Source organism: Octopus sinensis, linkage group LG15 (genome assembly GCF_006345805.1).
Source record: "Octopus sinensis linkage group LG15, ASM634580v1, whole genome shotgun sequence".
Taxonomy (NCBI): domain Eukaryota; kingdom Metazoa; phylum Mollusca; class Cephalopoda; order Octopoda; family Octopodidae; genus Octopus; species Octopus sinensis.
The window spans coordinates 26,747,071-26,770,931 of NC_043011.1; the positions used below are offsets into that span (position 1 = coordinate 26,747,071).

General features: G+C 35.8%; 1 protein-coding gene across 1 annotated transcript in view; it reads left to right on the forward strand.

Moving 5' to 3' along the window:
- Positions 1–23,861, forward strand: part of LOC115219776 (ubiquitin carboxyl-terminal hydrolase 8) — a 72,220-nt gene that overhangs the window by 37,712 nt on the left and 10,647 nt on the right. The window contains exons 10-17 of the mRNA XM_029790029.2: positions 1,888–1,984; positions 11,080–11,374; positions 13,072–13,233; positions 14,807–14,963; positions 16,497–16,584; positions 17,647–17,777; positions 20,897–21,002; positions 23,243–23,347. Coding sequence (XP_029645889.1) covers positions 1,888–1,984; positions 11,080–11,374; positions 13,072–13,233; positions 14,807–14,963; positions 16,497–16,584; positions 17,647–17,777; positions 20,897–21,002; positions 23,243–23,347 — 1,141 coding nt within the window. The remainder of the gene's footprint in view (positions 1–1,887; positions 1,985–11,079; positions 11,375–13,071; positions 13,234–14,806; positions 14,964–16,496; positions 16,585–17,646; positions 17,778–20,896; positions 21,003–23,242; positions 23,348–23,861) is intronic.

Genomic DNA, 23,861 nt, shown 5'->3' on the forward strand with positions numbered 1-23,861 from the left:
CCTAAAATAAAGTATCAGTCATATATTTGGGTCAATGTAATCAACTGTAGTTGTTATGTAGCCCTTCTTCCCAAATTTGCAACTTTGTACCTATATCAGAAACTATTAAAATTATATGGAATGAAATCCCTGAAGCAGCAACTTCTCTTTTCATCCTTTTGGGAGTCAGTATAATAGGTATTATTAATACTCAAGTTGACTTAACCAACTCAGCCATCCATAAAATGTGTGGCTTTTTTTTGTTTGTACCCTTATCACATGGGTAATCATGATGGGTATTTAGGGCTTTGTATATTTGAACCCCAATGTCACTTTGATGGCATGCATTACTCTCTCACTCAATAGCAGCAGCAGCAGTAGTAGCAGCAGCAGCAGCAGCAGCAGTAGTAGTAGTAGTAGCAGCAGCAGTAGCAGCAGCAGCAGTAGCAGCAGCAGCAGCAGTAGTAGTAGTAGTAGTAGCAGCAGCAGCAGTAGTAGCAGCAGCAGCAGCAGTAGTAGTAGCAGCAGTAGCAGCAGTAGTAGTAGCAGCAGTAGCAGCAGTAGTAGTAGTTATGATAATAATAATAATCCTTTCTACTATAGGCACAAGGCCTGAAATTTGTGGGTGGGGTGGGACCAGTTGATTTCATCAACCCCAGTGTACTTAATTTATTGACCCCGAAAGGATGAAAGGCAAAGTTGACTTCAGCAGAATTTGAACTCAGAATGCAGTGACGGGCAAAATACCGCTAAGCATTTCGTCCAGTGTGCTAACAATTCTGCCAGCTTGCCATCTTAGTAGTAATAGTAGTAGTAGTATAGTAGTAGTAGTAGTAGTAGTAGTAGTAGTGGTAATAATACTAATAATAATAATATAAAGTTGGTGGATTCGCAGAATGTCAGATGAAATGTCTTGTAGTTGTTTTGACTCTCTACATTTGAAGTTCAAATCTTTCCAAAGACATTTTTGCCAATCACCCTTCTAGTGTTAATAAAAAAGTAGAGCACCAGTCAAATACTCTCTCCTCAAAATTGCTGGCCTTGTGCCTAAATTAGAAACAGTTATTACTATGGTGTTGTATATGTTGGAAACAGGTAGACTTTAGATTAAGAGCCTTGCAGTATTTTGTTTGATGCCAGGGCCATCTGACTGGCCCCCGTGCCGGTGGCACCTAAAAAGCACCATCCGAACATGGCTTATGCCAGTGCCCCCTGACTGGCTCCCGTGCCAGTGGCACGTAAAAAGCTCTATATGAACGGGATCGACACCAGGGCTGTCAGACTGGCTCCTGTGCTGGTGGCATGTAAAAAGCACCCACTACACTAATCGGAGTGGTTGGCATTAGGAAGGGCATCCAGCTGTAGAAACATTGCCAGATCAGATTGGAATCTGGTGCAGCCGTTGGCTTTCCAGACCTCAGTCAAACCATCCAACCCATGTCGGCCCTGGTGACAATGATGATGATGATGATGATGATGGTTTCTTTCTCAAATTCTGCTGGCATTGACTTTCAATTCTCTGAGAATTGCTAAGATATGTACATTGGGTTAATGTGATTGCAGGTGAAAAAATCACCAGAGAGGCAGTCCTCTATGCAGAAACCACAGGAGCTATTTAAAGATACTGTGAGCTCTTCTGATGGTGGTTATTGTTATTGCAATGTTGGAAACCCTTCAGTATCTTCAGAAGTTATCTCAGAGGAGTCATAAACATTTCAACTTTTAGCCTGTATATTTTTCCTGAATGAGGCAGTGAAGTGAACTTTATCTTTCATTCCTCTGCAGTCAATAAATTAAAGTACCAATCAAGTACTAGGGTTGATAGTATTGACTTGTACCAAAATCATCACCATCATCATCAAAATCATCATTTTTATTTATTTATTTGTCTTTTTTTTTTACTTCTAGGTTGCCATCTTTGAAGGATGAAGAAAACAAAATGGTAACTGTTAGTATCCCAGAAGACAAGAATAAAATAATAGGCACTATTGAAGCACCTCCTAAGGTAATTATTTAATATGTAACTAGTGTTTGGTGATGGCAGAGTGATGTACTGAGAAGGATAGAGTAAAGTTAAGCAAGAAGACCTGTCTGTCACGGCAAGATTGATACCAATGCTGGTGCCACATAAAAAGCTCTCATGCTGATGCCATGTTAAAAGTACTGGTGCTCGTGCTGCATAAAAAGCACCCAGTACACTCTGTAAAGTGGTTGGCATTAGGAAAGGCATCCAGCCATAGAAATTATGCCAGAACAGACTATGGAGCCTGGTGTGCTCACTGGCTTTGTCAGCTCCGGTCAAACTGTCCAACTCATACCAGCATAGAAAATGGACATTAAATGATGATGATGAAGAATTCTGAGTACTCTGAAAATAAGAAACATTGCACCCAAGTCATCTACATGTAGAAATATATATTCTTTCACTTGTTTCAGTCATTTGACTGCGGTCATGCTGGAGCACCATCTTGAAAGTTTTAGTTGAACAAATCGACCCCAGGCTTATTTTTTTAAGCCTAGTACTTATTGTATCAGTCTCTTTTGCTGAACTACTATCTTATGGGGATGCAAACACTAACACCAGTTGTCAAGCAGTGATGGAGGACAAACAAAAAACACATACACGCATGCATGCGCACATACACACACACACACACACCCACCAGTTTCTGTTTACCAAATCCACTCACATGGCTTTGGTTATCCCGGGGCTATAGTAGAAGACACTTTGCACAAAGTACCACACAGTGGGACTGAACTCAGAACCATGTGGCTGGGAAGCAAGCTTCTTACCACTCTGAGCCACACCTGTGCCTATATATATATATATATAGGCATTGTGTTCGGTTTTAGGGTACTTATTTTTTTTTACCATTTTTGCTTTTCAATTCAATTCATTGTATATAAATACAATGAAATGTCATCATAAAAAACCTGACAGTCCAGTAAGATATCTGTTTAGTGCCTGTGTGAATATCAGATACAAGTGAGGGCACAAAAAGATCCTCATAGAAATTGTCAAGTAGTTGGACCAGCAAAAAGTTAAGGCCAACAACAGTAGCTATCACTATCCAAAGATTTTATATTCCTAAAGGAAGGTAATTAGGTTTCTAAGGTGAAAACAGCCATTGGGAAACTGTTTTCTATTTTTTATAAAGCCTTAGGCAGGGAGATACAAATGGACTTGAAGGGTAGACTTACCTTTCCAGAAGCAGTGGCAATAATATCACTCTAATTAATAAGATATATATTTCTGCTACTTTGGGGTACAAATGTGATCATCAATGCTGAATTTGCAGTTCCCTGGGAGGACAGGCTTAACATTTCTTATCAACTAAAGAAAGCTGATGTTCAGCGGTTACATGCATCCCATATCTGGAGCTAAGACCTGTATTCACTTATAAAGCAGGTTGGAACGACCGAGGGACTCTGATAGGAACTCCTAGCCATTATCTTTTCCCGATGAATAGGGTTTAAATTCAGAATGATAAATATACAGAATGCTTGTTGATATCAATACATTGGCATCAAGTGGTGAGTTAGAAGAATGGTTAGCATGCCAGGCAAAATGTTTGGTGGCATTTCATCCACTTTATGTTCTGAGTTCAAATTCTACCAGGGTCGATAAAATAAGTACCAGTCGAGTGCTGGGGTGGATGTAATCAACTTATTCCTCCCACCCCAAAATTGCTGGCCTTGAGATTAATATTAGTGCATTTGTTTCTTGAAAGTGAGTAGCTGTGCATATTTATGGTACTTATTTAAGACCAGGTGAACTGAGCATGAGTTAAATGTTGTTATCATAACATGGTCTACTGTCAGAGGTGACACTATTAGATTTATTAGCTGAAACTCTTACAAAGTAAATAAAGTATATACCTACAGCAGCTGGGTTTCATATTGTCTGACTTTAGTGGTTGAAGTGGAACTGATGTTCTTAACCCTTTAGTGTTCGCATTATCCTGCCAAAATTAATGCTTCTTTATCCACATTGTTTTGAACTAATCATGCATTATCTTGTAGCTATGAGATTTTGATGAGGTAGCTGTTAATTTTTAAAGCGATATTGTAGGGTTGGTGTGAGAGGCCAGATCTGGCCAGTTTGACCATAAAACAGGCGGAATACTTTTGGCCGGATATGGTCGGTTTAAATGCTAAAGGGTTAATCTTATATAACCGGAGCTAACATGGAAATAGTCACCTGGTTGCTTGACTTAGTAGAAACAGTAACCAACTCTCCCTCAGATTACACTCTATTATCTTTAAAATGGTGTGGATGTACTGAAAATTGTAGTTTCAGGTATACAGAAAAACAGGATGGTCACAGTTGGAACCCTCTTGATTATATGCTTTCTTGAATACTAATCTGGGTGCTAAACAACAATGACATGATATAACTATCATGTAAATCTACATCTATTAAAAAAAATTGTTTATTTGTACTATTGTTATTACTACTAGTACTACTTCTTGTACCACTAGTAGTAGTAAAATAGTAGTATTACTATTTTAAAAAATTTTTACTATTGTGGGATATAATAAAATTGGTTATTACACCTTAATTATTGGAGTGTTTACTTACACTCTGTGGGGTGGTTGGCATTAGGAAGGGCATCCAGCTGTAAAAACCAAACCAAAGCAGATTATGGAACCTGATGCAACCCTTGGCCTTGCCAGCCCAAGCCAGCATAGAAAATGAATGTTAAATGATGATGATGATGTTCCCATTAAGACAAACTAAAAAGTGGGAGCAAGAACTGTTTTCAGCCAAAATAGACTGGAGCAAGTTAAATAAAGTATTATTTATTTTTCCCAGGAGACATTAGGTTATGGATACAGCAAGGCTTAAAACTTACACCTTCTGTGTCTGCCTTAAGAAGTAAAATCTTTTCAGTGAGGGATTATTGGGTGTAAATGATGACATCACAGCTCCCATGACTTTAGGAAACATTTTTTCACGCTGAGAGTTGCTGAAGCATGGAACAAACTGCCGGCATCAGTTGTTAGTTGTCGGAGCACTGCATCCTTCAAAACTTCCATGCTTTCTGAGATTCGCCAACACCACACCTGATTTTTTCCCCTCCATACACACACAAGCATGTATCTGACTCACACATTGTTCGCTTTCCAGATATTTGTACATTACTGCATATACTTTATACGCACTTTCTGACAAGTTGTGGTGCACCTGAGCACTGTATACAATAATTTCATTATTATTATTATTATTATTATTATTATTAAGTGATATGAGCCAGTTTGTTCCAAACAGAAATGAGAACTGTTTGGCTATGATGAAGGTAACAATGAAAGCAAATATAATTCTGATAATGATTCCTGGCACAAATATTGTAGTAAAGTATAACTAACTGTATTGAGCCCAACGTTTCACAAATACTAATTTTATTGATCCGAGAAGCATGAAAACAAATTAGTCTATGCTGTCAAAATTTGTGCTCAGAATGTAAAAGGACGTAATTTGAGCGCCTTGTTTCCCTGGGCATGGATTCACTGAAGCTCCGGTGTCTGGCGACGGACTTGGTAAACACCCACAAAGTTATCAACCACCTCACCAACAACAACACTGAACACCTTTTTGATCTCCATGTGTCTAACACACGTGGACATGCCTACAAAGTCAGAAAACAACACAGCTCCCATGACTTTCGGAAACATTTTTTCACGCTCAGAGTTGCTGAAGCATGGAATAAACTGCCTGCGTCAGTTGTTGACTGCCATGACACTGCATCCTTTAAGGCCCTCATGCTTTCTGAAATCCGCCGAAACTACACCTGATTATATATACACTTTAGATGAGTTGTAGTGCACCTGAACACTGTACACAATTATTATTATTATTATTATCATACTGTCTGACATTCTTTTGACCCTGCCAACCACAATTGTAACGATTATCTCTAATTTAAGCATAAAACCACACATTTTGGGGAAGGGGTATTGTTGATTTAATCAAAATAGTATTTAACATGGAAGGATAACACTCTACCTGATGGGCCACAAAGCATTGTATCTGCCACTCTGCAGATTCTGCCATCTTTTATCCTTAATCATAGAAGCCAAAATAATAGTTTCTAACATAGGGAGAAGACTAGAGATTTGGGAGAGGGGTTAGTTTGAAAAATCAACCTCAGTACTTGAATGCAGTGAAAATAATAAAATTAGCACTGTCATGTTTACAAGTAAATTCTATTAAATCAACAAATCATCTTGTCATTTATTTATTTATTCTTTTTGATTATTTTCCTGAGTTTTTTGGCAACTACAGTGAAAGTTGAATCATTATCTAGAATTAATGCAGAATGATGGTAGTAATCCATGATGGTAATGTTAAGCAGGGATCTAATATCCTTTCTGAGTGTTAAAAACTTGCAAAATTTGCTAACTTTGGGGAAATTCCCCCTTCCTCACTTGCAAAGAAATTTTAGCATTCTGGTGAAAAATTTGGAAATTCCAGTAAAGAAATTATTTTCAGGTTAAACAATTCTTTATCATTATTTTCATTGATTTTGCTAGAAATATTTTCTTTAATATTGATTTTCATGATGCTTATGTTAAATTAATATAAGGCTGTTAATATAATGCAATATATAGGAGTGGCTGTGTGGTAAATAGCTTGCTTATGAACCACATGGTTCCGGGTTCAGTCCCACCGCATGGCACCTTGGGCAAGTGTCTTCTACTATAGCCTCAGGCCGATCAAAGCCTTGTGAGTGGATTTGGTAGACGGAAACTGAAAGAAGCCTGTTGTATGTATATATATATATGTGTATGTGTTTGTGTGTCTGTGTTTGTCCCCCCCCCCCAACATTGCTTAACAATCGATGGTGGTGTGTTTACGTCCCCGTAACTTAGCGGTTTGGCAAAAAAGACCAATAGAATAAGTACTAGGCTTACAAAGAATAAGTCCTGGGGTCGATTTGCTAGACTAAAGGCGGTGTTCCAGCATGACCACAGTCAAAGGACTGAAACAAGTAAAAGAGAATAAAAGAATATAGTGTTGTTTACAACAAGACTACATTATTCATACTATATGTTGAGATGGCGAGCTATTAAAGGGTGGATTATATGAAAATGGGCTAAATAGATCCCAATGAATGTACACTATATCATAGAGCGCACAAAGATTTTAGTATTGTGACTGTCAGTTTTTCCTTTGAATAAGCATTACCAGCCGGGTGTCCAATATTTTAAGTTGCCTTCAGTTCTTGTTGTGACTTAGATTGATACTAATATTTATCAACCCCATCTGCATGCTACCTTTTATATGACAGAAACATTTACAAAAATCTAGGGAGCTATCATTTGTATCATGTATAAAATGTCCTGCATCTATTTAGATAAACTAGGTCATTAGCATATTTTACTTCTGTTAGAAGAATAGTGTTAGAAATTTGACACCCTAGTACTCTAATTGTTTATATATCTAGGACAACAGTATCAAATATGTCTTTTTTCTTTTTTTTTTAAAGAAGGTAGGATCTGATTTCAGAGAAATTTGGCTGCTATTTCTATCCAATTGATCCACCACATACATACTTCCCTGCTTGGCTTGTGATTACTGAATTAAAAATCTGATGAGAAAAGCAAAGTTTTTTTTTTTCCATTCCAGAAAAAAAAAATAATATGCTCATTCACAAACTTAACTCCTCCCAAGTTTGCCTTTGCTCTGCGGCATTTTCACAGTTGTATAAAATGATTTTGAGTGGCAGTTTCCCTACTCAGTTATTCAATTTCATGCTATCAATTTGAAACTTTATCACATGCTTGTTGTCGTCGGCATCATTGTTGTAGTAGTAGTAGTAGTAGTAGTAAATGAAATTAAAATTTTCATTAACGATCTAGAAATCCTCTTGGGTGCCTCAAAATTTGGTGTTGGTTGTATCTTACCTGTACATTAAATTGACTGATGACTGGCTTTTTCTTATCAGCATAAAGTATATTGTATATTATCTTTGTATATTATCTTCATTTTGTGACTCTAATCTTTTTAGCACTCGAATCTTTTTTAAAAATTTTTACACCTGAATAGTATTATTATTACTATTGCTATTATTCTGTAGATTTTGCATGTGACTTTTGTGTTACTTCATTGTTTATATAAAAACTGTAAAAGATAAGTGTAAATATATTTACACTTGAATCTGAATGTTGCGGCTAAAATTTTAACCTTTTCAAAGAGAAGAATGATAGATTTGATCGTTTTCACATGTGGTGTCACAGCAGTTAAATTAGGAAATACAGGTGATCTGGTTGATGGCAGGAAATACAGGTGATCAGGTTGTGTGTTATAATGTAACACAGATCTGTGTTTTGTTGTTAATGAAACACAGGTGACTGTTATTTCTATGGCTGTGATTATAATGTCCTCTACTTCTCTTTGGTTTAATGCCTGGTCTGATAAAATTCACTTGATGCTGGGTTGAACTCTTTTGTCATTTGTTAAATCGGGTTATTTAAAAGTCAGTAAGTACAGTGTTGGACTTCTATTTTTTTTTTTTTTTTTTGATATCAAATATTGCCATTATCATTTTATGATTATTGTTTTGTAGTTTATCATTATAAATATTTTTATCATCACCAATCAAGCATGGAGCTGATGGAGTCATATATTTTACTTAATTTTGATGATTACTTTTCCGTATACATGTTTGCGTACGCACACACATCTATGTGTCTGTCTGTCTGGATACATAGATACATAGATAGACGTGTGTTTACATGCATGCATGTGCATATATATATTGTATGTGTGTGTGTGTATTTATATATATATATATATATAAGGCAAATAAGAAAATGGAGAGGATAAACAATCGACAAACATCAACCAGTAAACATTCAATAATATATATTTATTAATTGATTACAAACATATGTGTGATTCAAGTAAATGAACAAAATAAGTCAATAAATACATAAACAGATATATATATATAGAAATAAATGAATAATAGATGAGTGTACAAATACTAAACTCTTAAAGCCATTTCTACCATGAGACAGCCAAATCTTCCAGGTTATCCTCATCACGTCAGTGATATACTGTGATGAACAAACAATGAACAGGGATATATATATATATATATATATATATATCTTTTACTCTTTTACTTGTTTCAGTCATTTGACTGTGGCCATACTGGAGCACCACCTTTATTCAAGCAAATTCACCCCAGGACTTATTCTTTGGAAGCCTAGTACTTATTTTATCGGTCTTTTTTGCCGAACTGCTAAGTTACGGGGACGTAAACACACCAGCATCGGTTGTCAAGCGATGTTGGGGGGACAAACACAGACACACAAACATACACACACACATACATATATATACATATATACCATGGGCTTCTTTCAATTTCCGTCTACCAAATCCACTCACAAGGCTTTGGTCGGCCCGAAGCTATAGTAAAAGACACTTGCTCAAGGTGCCATGCAGTTTGACTGAACCTGGAACCATGTGGTTGGTAAAGCAAGCTACTTACCACACAGCCACTCCTACACCTATATATATATATATATATATTAATAAATGAAATAAAACATATGCATATATATAAACATATATGTACGTACCTACCTCTACATGTACATATACACGCATATATGAGTACAGGACACCAAAGGGACGTCGAACACAAAGAGAAACGAAAACATAGACACAAACCAAAGGAACTGGACATTTTTTTAAAAACAACAAAAAATGGAGTACAGGACAATTAACACAAATATATATATATATATATATATATATGTATGTATAAAAAAATACAAACTGGGACAAGAATGCAAAACATTTAGAAGACGATACAAAAAACACGGACGGGACATTCGATGCCTTCAATCTTCAGTCAAGAACCGGATCATCCTGTATTTTTATATATATATATATATATATATATATATATATATGAAACCATCATGCTCCACTGGATGTGCAGTAATCATTGTGCATGTGTGACAGAGTGTAAGTGTTTTAAGAGAAAAATTGGGTATAAGAGGCATCAGATGTAGTGTGCAAGAGAGAAGACTATGCTGGTATGGTCATGTGATATGTACGGATGTGAATTGCTGTGTAAAGAAGTGTCCATCTCTAATTGTGGAGGGAACCTGTGGAAGGGGTTGTCCGAGGAAAATGTGGGACAAAGTGTTGAAATATGATCTTTGGTTGTTGTGCCTCATGGCAGTAATGACAGGTGACTGAGATTTCTGGTGATTTGCTGTTCTTGAGAAGACATATCAAGCTAAGTGAATCATAATCATAGCCAGTGCCAGTGACTCATATAAAAACAACCCAGTGATCAGATTTCATTACATTTTCCTTAATGTTGTTGTTCTTCTTCTGGTTTCATTCCATTTGGATCATTAAGCACTTCTTAACCGAACTGTTGTCTTCCATGTGCATCGCATGTTCACCCCAGCATAATCTTCCCTTTTACACACAACACCATTTTTATGGTCTACCCAGTTTTTCTTTCAGTCTATTCACAGTCTGTTGTTCATGCAAACTGACATTACACATCCAACGGGTCATGCTCACTTTATTTCTTTTTTGCCCTTGCACATCCCCCTCATTCAGTGTCCCTCTTTAGCTACCATGCAACAGCAATGCACTTCTTACACAAGCATCATACAATCTGCCTTTCCCTCTGAAAGCAAGTTCCTTTATACTTTGTTTCCAACTGAATTCTTCCTCTGGTATTAAAAACTTATCAAAAACTTCCCATGTCTACATATCTACAGGAGATGCGGGCTTATGTCACACAGGCAGCCTTTGGCTTTTTCTATCCAAAAGGTCTTACAATGCAATATTTACATGCTATTATTTATAGCTCTATACATGCTTCAAGATCTAGTTCCAAAAAAATATATGCATAAACATAGTAAGTGCTTGCAGATACATACATGCATAGATGCATAAACACATACATAAATGTGTACATACACATGCACAGACAATTCTTCATTAAGTATTAATTTTCTACAAACTCCATTTTAAAAAAATACGAAAGTAAGAATTTAATCAATTAAATTTAACTGCTTCCAATAGATCTTTTCACTCTTTTACTTTTACATTACAAGACTGACGGTCCTTCCTATGCCAACCTGGTTTACAACAAACCACTGCCCAGCAAACCTCCCAGCAGTATTAAAAGTAACAAAGAGATTCTCGGTGATTCAATGAAGAAAGATAGATACCAGGTGGAGAAGGCTAAAACTGACCAAATTCAGAAAGAGAAAAACAAAGATGAATCAGGCTCTCCTGTGTTACTTAAAGCCAAAGTTAATGGTCAGCATCTTAATGAAACCCCTGAAAAACTTTCAATGGAACAAAAGGCCTTAAAGGAGGCTGAGGAAAAAGTTAAACGAATGAAAGGTAAGGTCTGTTTTCCCACTACTTCTTTATTATATTTTATTTTTTACTTTCATTAGCTTTGTTATTTATGCTCAGGTCAGTTTTGAACCAGCAGACCCATGATCAAGAGCATTCTATCCATGATCATCCCATTTAAAAAAAAATAAATAATAAATTTTAAGCTACATTACTCAGTGCGTCTTTTATTTTTATGAGTAAGGTGTGATTTGAAAGAAATTTGGTTCTTTTTTAGCTGGTAAAAAACCACATAAAAGCTTCTTCATTAGTTTCTTTGTTTATTTTATATTAACGAAATGTGTGATAAGTTCCATTTATTAAGTATGTGAGTCCTGTGTTTAAAACCCTTTATCATTCAGACTATTCTGTCAAATGTAATGCTTATTTGTTCACATTGTTTTGAATTACTCATACATCATCTCATAGCTTTGAAATTTCGATGATGTGATTGTTTATTTTTAGAGTGACAGTTTAGAATAGGTGGAAGAGGTTGGATCTAGTCAGTTTGAACATAAAATTGGTGGAACATTTGGCCCAGATATCACCAGTTTAAATGCTAAAGGGTTAAACATCTGAAAATCTACTCTGCTGAAAACCTACAATTTCTGCTGACTAAATATATTAATAAACAAACGATTTGTGGAAATGGTTTAAAATTTGCAGAAATGTTGAGCAATAAAATAATAACAGTACTGATCTCTTTAAGTAGAAACAAGGACAGTACTTTGCTTGAGAGAAAGCTTAGATTATAGTGAAAGTAAATGTGGCTCCCAGACTTGATATCAGTAAACCACGATAAACTTCAAATTAAGTTATTTTTTTTAATGAATTCATTTGGTTCATATTTACTTGTGTCAGATAGTAAGTCTAAATTTATTATTTTCATACAATAAAAGAGAGTGAAGATGATGAGGATTGGGGGGAGGGGACACTTATTCTTTTTTTTGTTTTGTTTTGTGTCCTTATTAATATGAGGTAACATGGGTTAAATTGTTAACCCTGATGTAGTTTTATTATCATATTTCATAGGTATAAGTCATAATTTTATATATCCAGGATACACTTTTCTGCCATATAATACTAATGGATTTTAGAATCAAGTAGTTTTAACTGAATATACTATCAATGCCGAACAGGTATATCCTGTGTAGTAGACTGTGCTACATATTGTGAAGTATTATATGCAATGTGGTGAATTTTCTGCTTATACAATGATCTTTGTATATTTAATCTATTATAACATTAACTTTCATGGAGCTCTTATTTTTCATCATGTGCTCAAGGAGTACAAAGGGGTGCTGAAAAGTTCCTGGCTTTAGGTAAAAGAAAATACAGGAGGATCAGTTAATTATGATTTTACTCAACATATTCCCCTCTTAGATTCACACATTTATTGCAGTGGTCATTCAGTTTTTCTAAGCCCTATAAAAGAACTCAGAAGGTTGGGCCTCCAACTAAGTTTTGGTGATACTCTTAAGGCCAGGAACTTTTCAGCACCCCCTCATATTCCTAGGGATAGCAGATCACTGATTCACATTGTGATGTTGTATAATTAAGAACAGATCGTTGATTTATGGACCAGCTCTTTATTTTGGAACCCTGGCTGTGTTGAATTGATTACTGATATGTGAACAAGTTGTTGTCTACAATGAATTTTCTCAAGTTATTGATTGAAAACTTCTAAATTTCTGTTTGTGCAGAAGGTAGTAAATCAAAATTAATTCCATCACCAACATTGCCTCTTAACTGGGAGAAACGCCTAGACTCAACTACAAACAGGTATTACTACATCCATCCTCCTTCGGGTAAAAACCAATGGAACCCTCCACAAATAAATTTAGGACAAGGTTCAGAAACTCTAGGTCAGTACACTTCATATTTCTTGGTCTTTGTTTATTTTTCACATTTACTCTTCCTGTTATGTATGTACCATTATATTACAGACAAACTGAATATTTTTTTTTACAATATTTTCTCCAAACAATAGGATGGTAAGTTGGCTGAAACAACAAAACATTAATCTAAATAATTTCACTTATTTAATTTCATGCTTTAAAATTATAAATTTAAATCCAGACAAGACTGATTTTAGCCTGTATCTCTTTGAGTCCAATAAAATAAGTTTCATTTATGTTCTAGGGTTAAATTAATTTGTTAAAGACCTGACCAACAAACTAGGTTTTTAAGTAGGGAAAGTAAACTATTTATGTCTATAATATTATTGGAGATGGTTGATAATGTTGAAGTGATCGCTTTTCTTTGTATAGTATAGTGCTTCACTACTAAGAGATTAAATTGTGCTGGTGTTTGCTTTGCCTTTCATCATTACAATAATCAAGATAGCTATACAAATTCTTTATAAAAGTTAGTTTTGTTTTTAATCAAGAATAACAAAGATTTTCCCAAGTACCAGCAACAAAATTTCTCTCTCAACTTTTCTTAGTTTGCTATATGCTTCTTATATGCCTTGTTCACCAACAGCTGTGCAATAAGTGTAATGATAAATGCGATAAGAAGAGTAAACTTATTTTAGAATTACATATACAGAGAAAGAGAAAGAGAGAGAGAGAGAGAGAGAGAGTTGGCCAGAAGTCATCAGTATTGTTTAATACTCAGTGTGAAACTGATGGTAACATTCTGGCCAGTCATATGCTGTATCCTATAATAATGATGATGATGATGGCTTCGGCGGCGAAATTATTGTATACAGTGCTCAGGTGCACCACAACTTGTCAAAAGTGTGTATAAAGCATATGCATTAATGTACAAATGTCTGGGAAGTGAACAGTGTATGAGTCAGATACATGCTTGCGTGTGTATGGAGGGGAGAAAATCAGGTGTAGTGTTGGCAAATCTCAGGAAGCATGGAAGTTTTGAAGGATGCAGTGCTCCGACAACTAACAACTGATGCCGGCAGTTTGTTCCATGCTCCAACACCTCTTAGCGTGAAAAAATGTTTCTGAAAGTCATGGGAGCCGTGCTGTTTTCTGACTTTGTAAACATGTCCACGGGTGTTAGACAGGTGGAGTTTGAAAAGGTGCTCAGAGTTATCGTTAGTAAGATGGTTAATAATTTTATGGGTGTCTGCCAGTCATATTGCTTAATGATATAAATATGTATTAATATTCCATTTTTACATGAAAGCATTAAAAAAATGTTTTTGTTGATATATAAATGAAGTAGAAAGTAAACTATTTTCTTAACTGAGCAGCTTGAAGAATTTCTAACTACATTTCCCAAGTTACTGCAGATTCCACCAACAGTGTAAAACTAAACAAACTTTGATTGTATTCAAAAATTAGAATGATGAAGAAGTTCATTTTTAAAAATCTAATTAATTTTAAGGTTTATTTATTTTTTTTTTCATTTTCTCTTAACTTATTTTAATTATTCACGGCCAATTGTTCAGTTGTTTTATTCTGTCTGTAATTGCAGCAAAAGAAATGGTTTACAAAGTCAAGTTGAAAGATGAATCACCATTATCGAATACTGGCTTAAAACGTTCACACTCATCCCCAGATATTTCACAGCTTATTGAAAATGATGGGAAAAGTAAACCTAAACCTATTGTTGATCGATCCACTAAACCAAAGTAAGGGTCCTAATTTGTTTTGTTTTATTATAAAGTTCTTGTTGCAATTTTAAATTTCTCTTCTGATTAACTCTCTCTCTCTCTCTCACATACACTGCAAAGATAATGTCCAATTGCAGCTTATCAGTTAAGTACACAGAGATCTCCATAAGAGGATAAATACCCTCTCCTCTGATTTTGTCATTTTCCACAGTGATGTAGAGTTCAATACCAAGACATGAGAATGTGACAGAATAAAAATAAAATACTCTCTGATGGGTGAGGAGGCAATACACACTTTATAGGTGCAGGTGTGGCTGTGTGGCAGGAAATTTGCTTACCAACCATATGGCTCCAGGTTCAGTCACACTACATGGCACCTTGAGCAAGTGTCTTCTATTCTAGCTCCTGCCCAACGTTTGTGAGTGGATATAGTAGACAGGAACTGTGTGTGAGTATGTCTGTGGTTACATCTGCATTTGCTTGTACAAAAGTGTGACAGGTGATGTTGTTAGTGTCACCTGTCAAGAAATCATTCAAATATTTTACAACTTTGGGGTCATGTGAAATAAGTGATCCCTTAATTGAAAAATAAGCTAGGGTTGCTGTCAGGTGAGGAGTCCAGCTATAAGACAGTGCCTCAAATAACATATTCATCCAACCCATGTAAGCATGGAAAAACAGATTTAAAATGGATAAAATACAAAATACACTTATAAGGCTCTCTTGTGTGCAGGGTCAATATTTCTGTTATTATTTTCATAATTGAATGATTAACAATCAGTGGAGCATTCAGCTGTGATGATATTTGCTGCAGCAATTTCCCTGCAAATATTAAATTTGAACAATTCCACCAATTTTATATTAATGATGTATGAATAATAGATGTATATGGGAATGTGAAATATCGTTATGTTAACAAATACCTTAGAGTGTGTATAGAGCAAGCCAAGATCTTGATCTGGTTGATGTTTAACTTGTTACTACTGATTAAGCAGACTTTAGATTGAGTCATTTCTACCATGATCATTCTATCTTTTGCTTTTTGCTTCTCAACCACATTTCGGGTTTGGTCCCACTGTGTGACACCTTGGGTAATAAGTATCTTCTACCAAAGCCTTGTGAGTGAATTTGGTAGGCAGAAACTCTGACATGTGTATATATGTGTGTGTAAGAAAGCACTTGTACCTCCTTAGGTAGGGAGGAGGGGAATGCACTAAAGATCACATTATCTTATGTGTTTGTCTTTGTTAGATGGTAGACTATTATTTCAGGAAGATTTGGTTGTTAATCCTAGCAGGCTAAGCAAATGTATGATAGTTCATGAGTAAGGTACATCAAATTGTAGATCTGCTTAAAAAGCAAAAAATTGTTTTGCTTTGTGTGTGTGTGTGAGAGTGGTTCATTGTAGATTTTTTTTCTATAAAAAATTCATTTTTTTGTATATCCCTTTTTTTATTTTCTCTCTCTCTCTTATACCCTCATTTTTGTTTGATGTTGAATTTCGATCTGTTGGCTGCTCTAAGACATATTTCTCTATTTTATGCATTCAAGTTTTGGAGGAAACCGTGTAGCTCTTCACAGTAAACCGAACGCCAGTCAGGTGCGAGTCAGGAACTTGAATCCAGTGTTTGGCAATGTGGTAAGTGTTTTCTATCAATTTAAATTATGTTATCAAATCATACGCACGCACCTCCCTACACTCACACAGAAAATAGAATCAATGAGATTCAACTAAAAAAAGAATGAAACTCTATATTATATCTTAAATAGGTTTCTAAGTACATTGCTACTGTACATAATTAATTACCCATATGCAGTTAGAATTCCTTCTGTTTTCCACAAGCAGAATAATACCATATTAAAACCCTTTTAATACCAAGCTGATGTAGTTTATAGTGTAAACATGTGGTGTAAGCATTCAAACATCGTCATTCTTTTGCCAAATCCTGTTATAACATTAGAATGGAATAACCAATATATGAACAGATGTAAATTGTTTTAACAAGACTTATACTCGCCCTGATACCGTTGGTATCTACATATCAAATTTGAACGCAATCGGATGGAGGATGCCCGAGATCCTAGAAGACACACAGACAGACAGACAGAACGGATTTTATATAATAGATAACTATGTGTCAATAAAGTGTTATAATGGTTGAAGTGATTGTGATGTTGGCTAAGTGCTTTGCACTGCATCTGAGTTGAAACACTAAACCCTTCCTACATTATTTACCTGACAATAGAGTTGTTGTTTATCTCCTAATCAACCCTGATCATGTAGTCCTATAATAAAAGATATTTCAGCTGCAATTGTCATCTCTTTTCACACACAATGCTTCTTGGACTACATTATTCGATGCATCTTTCCTCTTTTTTTAAAAGAAAATAGAGTGTAATGTGAAATATATGTGGTTGCCATTTCTTGCAAGTCAGACAACCCTCATTAGATCACACAGCAAGTAGAGTAAATGAGGAGAGAGAGCGAGAGAGAGAGAGACAAGACTTGATAAAGAGATACTCAACAGTCTTTAAATCAGTAATCCTCTTACAAATAGATCAATAAGTCTAGTTACCTTGTTTAGATACTTTGAGACATTCATTTTGTTATTTCAATTTTAGGTTTTAATCTTGGAAAACAAATCAAAAGAGATTAATTGTTAATTTTTTTAAAAAATTGTTTTTATTTTTATTCTTTCAGTCTCATGGACTTACAGGTTTGAAGAATATTGGTAATACCTGCTACATGAACTCAATAATACAGTGTTTAAGTAACACAAATGCTTTACTCAGATACTTTCTGCAAGACTCATACCTCGATCATGTAAATAGGTCAGCTTCTTTCTTTCACTATGCCAATGTTTTTTTTATAACTGTGTGACATTATGTATAGGACATAATAGCACCTCCCCTAAGCTTTTTATTCTCCCACTTCAGACTTTGCTTGAGATAGCTGTATAAAGTTGGTGTGGTTTTACTTTGTTAGCATTCTTCTGGGTTTGTAGTTGGAGAGAAAACATAAAAGAGCCAACAGGAATGTGGTTGTGGGAAGAAGAAGCAAACAGAGAAAGAGTCCATCTCATGTAGATATACGACCAGCATTGACAACAAACTGCTAACAGCATTCTGAAACTTCGTCCTGCAGTGGATTGAAAATGGGTGAACGAAATGTGACAAACAGTTAACTTGATGGGAAGCAACTGAAATGAGTATAATTAAGTTGAGGTTGTAGAAAGTTAAAAAGAAATTCAATAGAACAAAGACTGGTAAAAGTGGTTGGAGGAAAATGAAGGAAAAATTACTTATGTTGGGTCAATATTTGATCAGTTCAGTATAAACTAGGCCTGGTTGGTGAATAGAATGTTTTTTTTTGTATTTGGACTACACAGATGTGCATATTGTGTACACTGTTCCAAATGAATAATAGCTATTGTTGTTTAACCTCCGTGTCAATATTAATCACATAGACCTCATTAAAGACTCTATAGCCATCATTTTCCTGTCTTTTATTCAGGCATAAGGCATCTAGGTCTACATTTATTCAATTTGTTCTTTCATTTTTAGGTGAAAAGCAGCCACCTGGCAGAATCGTTGACATGCTAGACAAAATGCTTAGCAGCATTTCTTTTGCCTTTACACTCTGAGTTCAAATTCTGCCAAGGTCAACTTTGCCTTTGATTGTTTTTGGTTTGATGTAATAAAGTTTCAGTCTAGTACCAGGATCAATTTAATCAACTACCCTCTTCTGCTAAATTTCAAGCCTTGTGCCTATCTGTAGAAGAAAGGATTTTTCAAGAAGGCAAAGTGTGATCTCAGGGAGATTTCGCTGCTATCTCTAACAGGTCAAGCAATTACATACATGCTTTCTCTTTGTCTGTGAGAATCTTATTGTCTAGGGTGTATTTCTATTTTTATTCTGTTAGCAGCTGGTCAGAACTAAAGTATTTCATGTCTTTAATAAGGAATGCCAACCTTTGTGATACAATTCTGTTCACCACAACATGCACTTAGAATTTGTTAGGACCTAGCGTTGATGGTTTACCAGCTTTGCTCTTAAGCAGAGTGCAGTAATGTTCATGAGATTAACAGAAATAATCACTGGCTTTGTTTTGACTTGTACAAGGATTAACTAACTAAAACTATAACTAACTCTTATGTAAATACTAATCTATTCTAATTGTGGATTAATTAAATATATAGTTGTTGTTGATATTTGACCCTAAGTCATTCCTGTTGGAAAAGATCTATGATAAAAGGGTATTCCAGATGTGAACACCTCATCATTTTCTGTATACCAGGGTCAACATTGTGCAATGTGTCTCTCTTTTTTTTCAAGATGGTAGGGTTTGATTTGAGGGATTCCTGGTTACTGTTTTTAGCAGGTTGGGCACCTGCATAGGAGCCATCTTGTTAGTTTGTTTTAATTAATATATTTGTCACAGGTAGTGGTTTTGGAGATAAAAATTACATGCTACTAATACAAAATTTAGGAGCTAAAGTTTTGTAATTAGCATTTTGTTGTGCTTACAGATAAAGCACACTACACTTCTTGCATTACTCAGCATTATAAACAATCCCTCTTTGTAGACTTTGAAAGAAAAATATATTTTATTCATGCAGTGTACTAAACACATTAACCAACTATCCTGGTGTGTGTGTATTGAGTTTAGATATTCAGATATTTTACAAATGTTATTCCAAAATAAGATTACCCTCGTTTAACTACCTGTGGAAATTTTCCACTAGTTTATGTGTTTGTGTGTGCATGTTTTTTCTTGTTAGTTTTTTGTCCATTTTCCCCCATGCTAGCATGAATTAAATATAGTTGTGTGCTGAAGAAATTTAGTTCTTAACCACGTCGTTTGGGATTCAGTTTCACTGTGTGGCACCTTGAGCAAATGTCTCCTAATATAATCCTAGGTACATGTGCACTTGTGTGTGTAAGGCTGTATCTCCTTTTGACACCACATGACAGTTGTAGATGATGGTTGCTGCTATATAATCAGTATCATCCATTTCTAATATCCTCTGTGTGTGTGTGTGTATAGGGGCCCTAGCCATCCAATTATAGGTTTTTATTAAACTTCAATGAGCCTAGTAACAAACTGGATGCTACTTCAGTATGTTTGCAAAGTTTCACAAAAATTCATTAATGGATGTAGACAGCAACTTGACACAAACAGACAACTTGCTTTTATATATGTATAAGATAAGATTAGCTAAGATAAGATAAGATGCTTATATGCCCAGAGAGGAGGGGGGCTGTCAGTTCCAGCAGCCAAATCCATACACAAGGCTTTGGTTGTCCCAGGACTATTGTTGAAGATACTTGCTCAAGGTGCCATCCAGTGGAATATATTGCACTTCATTTCAGTTGATTTGATCTTAAATTGAAACAAAGTGTAGATGTAAATATTGTAAAAATAAATTTTCATTCCTAAAGATGATGCTAATTGTCAAAAAAAATCATGATGCTATTAGCAACAACTCATCTTAGCTACTTACACATTTAATCCTTTAACATTCAGATTACTTTGTCAAGTGTAATAATATTTATTTATTCACATTGTTTTCAGTGATGTGATTGTTTATCTTTTAGAATGGCATTGTGGGATAGGCACAAGAGGCTGGATCCAGTCAGTTTGAATGTAAAACTGGTAGAATTTTTGGGGCTGGATATGGTCGGTTTAAATGCTAAAGAGTTAAGACTTGCTGGTCAGCTTGGGGCCATAGTAGAGGACTCTTTGCCAAGCTTCTCCCTAGTGCAATCAAACCCTAAGCCGTGAGGTTAAAAAATAAATTCCACTCCTATTTATTCATTATATGTATTCAACTTCCATTTATTTATGAGCTTATTTTCTGTGTTACTCTAAATTATATATTTATATTTATCTTATTCCAAGTGATTTGAGCTTACTTTTTTGTTTTTTTTCTTCTTTTTTTCCTTCCAGAAATAGTGTATTAGGAGATTCTGGGGAAGTTGTTGATGAATTTGCTGTTATAGTGAAGGCACTTTGGAGTGGACAGTATAAGTGTATTACACCAAGAGATTTCAAGGTAATGTTGCTTTGAATTGTTAAGTCGTTCCTTTTGTGAGATGCTGGGGTGTGATTTGAGGGAAATGTAACTGCCGTCTCTAGCAGATCAAGCAGCCAAGTAAAAGGCTCCTGTGTTGGTTTGCATATGTCATAATTGTTGTCTAGCTCCAACTTAGCTCTCAACAAGCAGACATGATAATGGATACTTTGATGTGACTATATTGTTTTAATTTTTTTTTCAGGCATTATGTACATAGGACGATATTATCAAGTGCATCTTTCCTGTTGTGAAAGAGTGATTTTGTGGCATTTCAAACAGGATGAACGAGATGGAGACTGTGTCGTTGGGATGACTATTGTCATAGTTTTTAACTTCAGTGCTATTTTATGCAATAGATTCAGGTGGGGTCATTCAAGCTATGTGAAGTTGACTGCCAACATTGTTTTTATCGCACATGTACAAAGAAAATTAACAGCTTGCTTATAGAAACTGGTAGAGGGCAACCAGTTAAGCCTCTTGATAAAATTCCACCTGAGACTGCCACTATGATATTAGCTTCATGTTTTACCCATTAGTGTTCGCATTATTCTGCCAAAATTAATCCTTTTTTATCCACATTGTTTTGAACTAATTATGCATTATCTTGTAGCTATGAGATTTTGATGAGGTAGCTGTTAATTTTTAAAGCGATAATGTAGGGTTGGTGTGAGAGACCAGATCTGGCCAGTTTGAACATAAAACAGGCAGAATATTTTTGGCCGAATATGGCCGGTTTAAATGTTAAAGGGTTAATTAACTCTTTTGATACCAATCTGCCAAAAGCCAGCCCTGGTTCAATGATATAAATTCTGTTTTAAATATATCTAAATTGAAACTGTCCACCAAAGTTTGGTATTTATGTTCCAAACATCAACTTAATAACAACAAAGTTATTTTATTAAATTCTTCGTTATTTTCAAAATAAATTGAAACAAAGGCAGTGTATTTCAACAGAAATATGGTAACGAAAGGGTTAAAGTGATCTAAATGAAAACCTACCATCAAAATTTCATGTAAATTTATGTTCCAAATATGGGCTTAATAATGACATTGCTTTCCAACCACATGGTTCTGGGTTCAGTGCTATTGCGTGACACCTTGGGCAAGTAACTTCTACTATAGCCTCAGGCGAACGAAAGCCTTGTGAGTGGATGTAATAGATGGAAAATGGAAGAAGCCCATTGTATGCATATATGTATGTATGTGTTGTATGTTTGTCTTCAACCACCACCTTGCCAGCCAGTATTGGCATGTTTATGTCCTTGTAACTTAGTAGATTGGCAAAAGGAACCATTAGAATAAGTACCTGGCTTAAGAAAAAGATAAGTACTGGGATCGATTCATTTGACTAAAATTTCTTCAAGGCAGTGCCTTGGACTGAAAAAAGGTGGTGAGCTAGCAGAAATGTTAGCACACCAGACAAGATGCTTAGCGGTGTTTCGTCTGCCATTATGTTCTGAGTTCAAATTCCACCAGGGTCGACTTTGCCTTTCATCCTTTCGGGGTTGATTAAATAAGTACCAGTTACGCACTGGGGTCAATATAATCGACTTAATCCATGTGTCTGTCCTTGTTTGTCCTCTCTGTGTTTAGTGAGGGATGATGTCAGGAAGGGTATCCAGCTGTGGAAAATGTGCCTCAATAAATTCCCTCCGTTGCATGCAAGCATGGAAAGGTGAACATTAAAATGATGATGATGGTGATGATGATATTGAAGCTCTATGCTTGGAGATGAGGGGTCAACATATGAGAAAAGTGGTGGGAGAGAGCAGTTTCATTTTGTAGAGGAGCTAAATGTTACTCACATTTAATAGACATGGTGGCGGAGAAATGAGCAGTAGGAACTGTCAGCTGCCTGAACCAGTGGTAGTCCGGGCAGCTGACAGTGTGAACGGTAGGATTGTAGACCAGCTATTCTGGAATTCCTGAACAATGGCAATCAAGAGAGCAAGACTGGAATGGAGTGTAGGTAATAAAATGCAGTGGGATGGGGGAAATGCATGAAGGCTGTGGTGCGGAGGTGAGAGATGTAAGGAGAGGAAAGTGAGATGGGGAGGCAAGACACTGTAAGAAGATTGACTAACCTGAGTTGTTAGCTGGTTTAGGGTTTTTTGAATCTCTCAGAAAGTGTAATACACACTCATACACATATACATTTTTACTTGGTGTGTAAATATATAAGCTTGTGCACAAATATATGTGTACTATCTATTTTGCAGAATACTGTAGGGAAATATGCACCAATGTTTGCTGGTTTTGATCAGCATGATTCCCAAGAGTTTCTCACGTTCTTGTTAGACCAGTTACATGAGGGCTTAAATTTGGTAAGTATCTCTCATTCAAATTTCATTTTTGCTTTCATGCTCTGATGGCTGTGCAATGTCAGTGTGCATGTACAACAAAGTGTAAATGTTTTGAGAGAGAAATTGGGTATAAGAGGCATCAGATGTGGTGTGCAAGGGAGAAGACTGTGCTGGTGTGTTGATGTGATGTGTATGGATGAGGAGAGCTGCATATAGAAGTGCTGATCTCTGTGAATGAACCAGTGGAAGAGGTTGACTAGGAAGATGTGAGATGAAGTGGTGAAAAATGGCCTTTCAGATGTTTAGCCTAACAGAGATGACAAAAGACCGAGATGGTTGGCAGTTTACTGTGCTTGAGATGACCCATCCATCTAAGTAAAAATGAAGCCCTCAAGGCCTGTTGTTTACATCTATGCCTCTGCACACACTGTCCTTGACAGATCTCTCTCCTACAACTCATCTTCCTAACATCACCCCCCTCCCTTTACCTATCTTTACCACAGTCTGCTCTCTTTCCCCTCTATCTCCCACTCTC